General features: G+C 42.6%; 1 protein-coding gene across 1 annotated transcript; it reads left to right on the forward strand.

Moving 5' to 3' along the window:
* Positions 1–3976: 3976 nt before the first annotated feature.
* LOC118755041 (ATP-dependent DNA helicase PIF1-like) lies at positions 3977–5321 on the forward strand (the record flags this gene model as incomplete). The annotated part of the gene is made up of 2 exons (XM_036489899.1): positions 3977–4284; positions 4772–5321. Coding segments are annotated over exons 1-2 (858 nt in total), but the record flags the coding sequence as incomplete, so codon positions are not given.
* Positions 5322–5717: the final 396 nt, after the last annotated feature.

Genomic DNA, 5717 nt, shown 5'->3' on the forward strand with positions numbered 1-5717 from the left:
AATTTAAATATATTTACTACAAGTATTTATAAAAAAATGCCACGAGTATCTGCGCGATCACAAGAACAACGACGTCGTGAAGCTGTAATTCGGAGCCGCCAGCACTATGAACGAAATTTATCGCAAAATAGGACAATAAGCGCCAGTCTTATGGCTAACCTTCGGTCTTCAAATACCCTGTTTCGTCAAATAGAAAGGGAAAATGATGCAGCATTGCACAGAGTAAGAAGGCGTCTACCAATGCGTAGAGTTATGGAACAAACCCAGGACACCATGGCGCACCGGTTAAGAAGGACTGTTCCACAATTAAGGGAAAATGAACGCGTTCGCGACTCGGAAGCACGTGTACTACGACGACAAAATCCGGATTTGAGATGGGATGAACAAGCGCATAATACGGTGGCGCATCGGTCAAGAAGGACTGTCCCGCAGTTAAGGGAAACTGAACGGGCTCGCGACTCGGAAGCACGTCTACTACGAAGACAAAATCCGGAGTTGAGAAGGGACGAACAAGCCCAGAACACCATGGCGCACCGGTCAAGAAGGACTGTCGCGAAATTAAGGGAAACTGAACGGATTCGCGACGCGGAGGCACGTGCACTACGAAGGCAAAATCTGGAGTTGAGAAGGGACGAACAAGCCCAGAACACTATGTCGCACCGGTCAAGAAGGACTGTCCCGCAATTAAGGGAAACTGAACGGGTTCGCGACTCAGAAGCACGTCTACTACGAAGACAAAATCCGGAGTTGAGAAGGGACGAGCAAGCCCAGAACACCATGGCGCACCGGTCAAGAAGGACTGTCGCGCAATTAAGGGAAACTGAACGGATTCGCGACGCGGAGGCACGTGCACTACGAAGGCAAAATCTGGAGTTGAGAAGGGACGAACAAGCCCAGAACACTATGTCGCACCGGTCAAGAAGGACTGTCCCGCAATTAAGAGAAACTGAACGGGTTCGCGACACGGAGGCACGTGCACTACGAAGGCAAAATCTGGAGTTGAGAACAGATGAGCAACCCAGAACACCATTGGGCATAGGACCAGAAGGATTGTCCCAGTTTCAAGAGAAACTGAACGTATTCGTGATAGACTTGCGAGAACTGAAAGACGCTTAAACCCTATTACAAGACGCCGGGAGCAACTAAGAAATACTTCCCAAAGGAGAATTACTCGACAGCAAAGTTTGAGACGAGAGGAAACTCTTAGGCAAAACGCACTTGAACAAGTCCAGCTTCACAGATGTAATCCAGAAAATCGAAGAAGAGAAAACGAGAGGCAGCGTTTGAGGATTGCAGCGAACCGAGAAAATCTGTCTCCAGAAGCACTAGAAGAAGCTCGTAATACTCAGCACCAATTACGGTACTTGGCGCAATATGCGCAATATGAAGCCAAAATAAAAGAAGGGCCTACTATGGTGTGCGTGTGTTGTGGTGGAACTTGGTTTCCCCACCAAACCAAAAAATTGAAAAAGTGTAACATTGCAACAAAGCACCCAAATCTCGACGTCAACACAATATTTTACTTGGAAAATGAATTTCCGAGCTTATCGGAAAAGTTCACATTTTGTCTGACATATTACCGTCAAACAATGTCAGGGAAAATTCCAAATATATGTCTTGCGAATGGACTGCAGTTTGTAGACATACCAGATGCCTTGAAAAATTTAACATGCCTGGAAGAACGCCTCATATCTCCAAGGATTCCATTCATGAGAATTATATCTCTTGGATACGAACGCCAATGTGCTATTAGAGGAGCAGTTGTAAATGTGCCTATATCAGTGGTCGAGACAGTGACCGCTCTTCCTCGCAGAGTTGAAGACACTCACGTTGTCCAAGTTCTTCTGAAACGTCGCTTGGAGTATAATCATAGTTTTATAACGGAAACTATAAGGCCATCGAAAGTAATAGCAGCATTACAGTGCCTTATGACAACGGAACTATACCGCTTGCACAATATTCAGGCATCTGGAGGATGGTTGGCAGACGTTCGGAACCATGAATCAGTGCCTTTTATCGCCGATCCGGCAGATGAGCATATCGTCAGAGATTTGCAGACGCGCCATGAGGTAAATGTTGGAATCGAGCTAATCGGAGAAGATGAGATAAATCCAGGTGGTCAAGAAACACTTTTGGATAACGAGCTCATCGAAAACCTTCCATTAGAGCGAGTAACAATAGCCCCTGGAGAGGGCCGAATTCCTATCGATATAACAAGAGATGACGATGCAGAGGAATTGTCTTTTCCAAAAATTTTTTGTGGCAAAAAAAGGCGAACGACGCTTAACTACAGCAAAATGGTGAGGTCAGAAGTTCGCAGATATGACCGACGATGTGCACGTGTTGATAATTTGCTCTGGAAATATAAATATTATGAGTTGCAGCGCATTAAAGATGCAATTTCTATTTGTTTGCGGAAAAAATCTGGAGCCTCCAACATCACCGCAGCAAATATGGTCGATACGAATTTTATTAGCAACTTAGTCCAACATGACGAGGGATACCACATCCTAAAGGGTCTCAGATCATCCCCTGCTCACTGGGAGGCAGAGAAAAAGAAGGTTTTAGCGATGATTCGTCAATTTGGGCTGCCATCGTTATTTATCACCCCGTCGGCTGCAGAGATAAAATGGACTGAATTGTTGGTTATTCTAAAAAAAACTTATGGACAAAATGGATATTTCCGAAACTGAGGCAGCACAACTATCAAATTCAGAGAAGGCTCGGCTTATAAGGACAGAACCTGTAACCTGTTCACGGTACTTCGATTATCGTTTCCGACAAATGGTTAAGCTACTCAAAGATAAAATATTTGAGCCATATGTGCTTATTCATTATTACTGGAGGATTGAGTTCCAACACAGAGGTAGTCCTCACTGTCATGGAATGTACTGGATAAGTAACGCACCTACTCTGGAGACAGAAGGTGTTATAAATATTGACCCTATTGTGGAATTTGTCGACCAATTTATAACAACAGATGGAAGCAATCCAGAGGTGCAGCAATTTATTGAACCAAAGACATAGTCATGGTCGGGCTTGCTTGAGAGATATAAGAGGTCAGCAAGTCTGTCGTTTCAACATGCCTTACCCACCAATGCCCCGAACTGAGGTATTATTACCTCTGGACGAAAACGAAGTAAGCGAACAACACCTGGCTCTGTTGCAAAAAATTAAAAATGTTTTAAGCCAACAGAATGATAATATGGAAGCAGAGAACTTGAACAACTTTGAGGAATTCTTAATACATCCAGACATTTCCACAACTTATGAGAATTACAAATTAGCGCTGCGTTCCAGTTTAAAGAAGCCTCAAATATTTCTACGAAGGAAATTTTCAGATAGACTGCTTAAGGCATATAACAGCGACATTTTGCGTTTGCATAGAGCTAGAGCTAGAGAGATATTGACATTCAGTTCATACTTGACGCCTATGCATGCTGCAGCTACATAATAAATTATATCAACAAATCTAATAGAGGGGTATCTCAGCTGTTAAGACAAGCCATGGATGAAATAAATGACGGAAATTTCACAATTAAGCAAAAATTACAACACATAGGGACTCCATCTTTCAGAAGCCAGCGAAGGAGAAATTTTTATTAATACGTCACACCCAGACAAAAGGGTCAGAATGGTGAAGCCGAAAAGTGATCTAGAAAGGCTTCCTGCTGATTCAACTGATATTTATGTACCGAACTTGCTGGATCATTATATTCAAAGACCAAGTCGGCTAGGGCAACTCTGTCTTGCTGATTTTGCTGCATTGTACCGATTTTCAAAAACAAGAACAGTGTATACACTTGAAAACGAGGACAATGAAGAAGTCGAACCAGTTGATGAAAATTCTGAAGCAAACGAGCTCCGGCTTCAATTAAATGATAGGAGCGGTTTCATCTGGAAGAGAAAGCGTCCTCTTATATTAAGGTGGAGACGTTTTAGTGTTGAATTTTCTCGATCAGACTACTTTCGGGAAATGGCTATGCTATTTTATCCCTGGCGTAGCGAAGCAGCTGATTTAATCGATGCTGACATAGAACGAGTTTGTAATGACAACAAATCAATTATTGAAGAGAACAAGCAGAAATACGACAAGTTCTCAGACCGCGAGCTCGAAAATATTTTAGAGAACTTAAATCAGCAAACAGCAGAGGAAGATGTTCAGGTTGATGTTACCCCTTTCTTGGATGAAGAGTTTAGAGCACTAGCTATTCCAGAAATCGGCAATGATGTCGACGTATTTCAAAGCGATGAGCCACAGGACCCAAACTCGGAGGAGGTCAGGCTCATAAGACTACCTATACTTATTCAAGAAAATGAGCTGCTCTCGAATTGTGCGCTTCTTGAACAGAAAACAGCGGGAATATTTTTATCATGTTCACCATAACATGAAGCTGAAGAGACACTTTTACGAATACGTCGTAGGCGGAGCTGGAGTAGGAAAAATCCGATTAATTTCCGCTTTATACCAGTCACTGACAACACGAGCAAACAGCTTATCCGGCAGTAATCCCGAGACAATTAAAGTCTTATTGTGTGCTCCTACCGGAAAAGCTGCATTTGGGATTGGAGGCGTTACTTTGCACTCGATTTTTTCCTTACCGGTAAACCAATCCTCAACTGAATTACGACCTCTCAGCAATGATAGTGTTAATTCTATCTATTCAAACCTAATAGACCTTCAGTTAATAATAGTGGACGAAATTTCAATGGTCGGTGCCAAAATATTTGGATATTTAGATGCCCGTTTAAAGCAAATATTTCGCTCTAGCGAGTATTTTGGAGGTATACCATTAATTGTTTTTGGCGACTTAAAGCAACTCTCGCCAGTAGGAGACAGATGGATTTTCTCCCCAAACCAATTGGATCCATATAGCGCAATTACTGGCACACCACTTTGGGATTTGTTCCGTTTCTTCGAACTCACCGAAATAATGCGCCAAAGAGAAGATCAGGCATTTGCCGTTGCTCTCAACAACATGTCGGAAGGAAATATGACATCTGATGATATCGAGCTCATTAAAGAAAGAGAAACCAATTTTAACGAGATACCCAACGACTGTATTCATCTTTTTTATTCCAACGCGGATGTATCTCTATATAATACTGCAAGATTGGCTAAAATCGCCACAGAAGAGTTCATCTCTACAGCGAAAGACAGTGTGAAGGCGAACTCTCTTTCGGAGCGAAGTAAAACGGTTATATTGGATGCCATTAAGAATTTTAAAATATTGGAGACACAAGGAATGTGCTACGGTTTACAACTGAAAACCTCTGCAAAATACATGATTACGGTCAACATTAATACTGCAGATGGTTTGGTAAATGGAGCTACGGGCCGACTAATGCAAATTGACCATCGAGGCCCCGAACGGACACCAGTAATTCTTTGGATGCACTTTTCCGAGCCAGGAATTGGAGTAATAGCACGTTCCAAAAAGCCTCACCCCCACGAATCGAGCTGGACACCAATTGAAAAAGTAGTGCGCACCTTCCAATATAGAAGAAACGAACAAGTCTCGATAGAAAGAAGGCAGTTCCCTATAATACCAACAGAGGCAATAATAATACACAAAAGCCAAGGAGCAACTTACAGATTGGTTGCTATTCATACTAAGAAGGCAATGAGCCGATCAGCTTTGTACGTCGGATGCAGTAGAGCAACAAGTGCTTCAGGACTATTTATTGTAGGTAATTTTATTCCACCTAGACCTTTT

This window comes from Rhagoletis pomonella, unplaced genomic scaffold (assembly GCF_013731165.1).
Source record: "Rhagoletis pomonella isolate Grant_MI unplaced genomic scaffold, Rhpom_1.0 Rhpom_scaffold_05180, whole genome shotgun sequence".
Lineage (NCBI taxonomy): Eukaryota > Metazoa > Arthropoda > Insecta > Diptera > Tephritidae > Rhagoletis > Rhagoletis pomonella.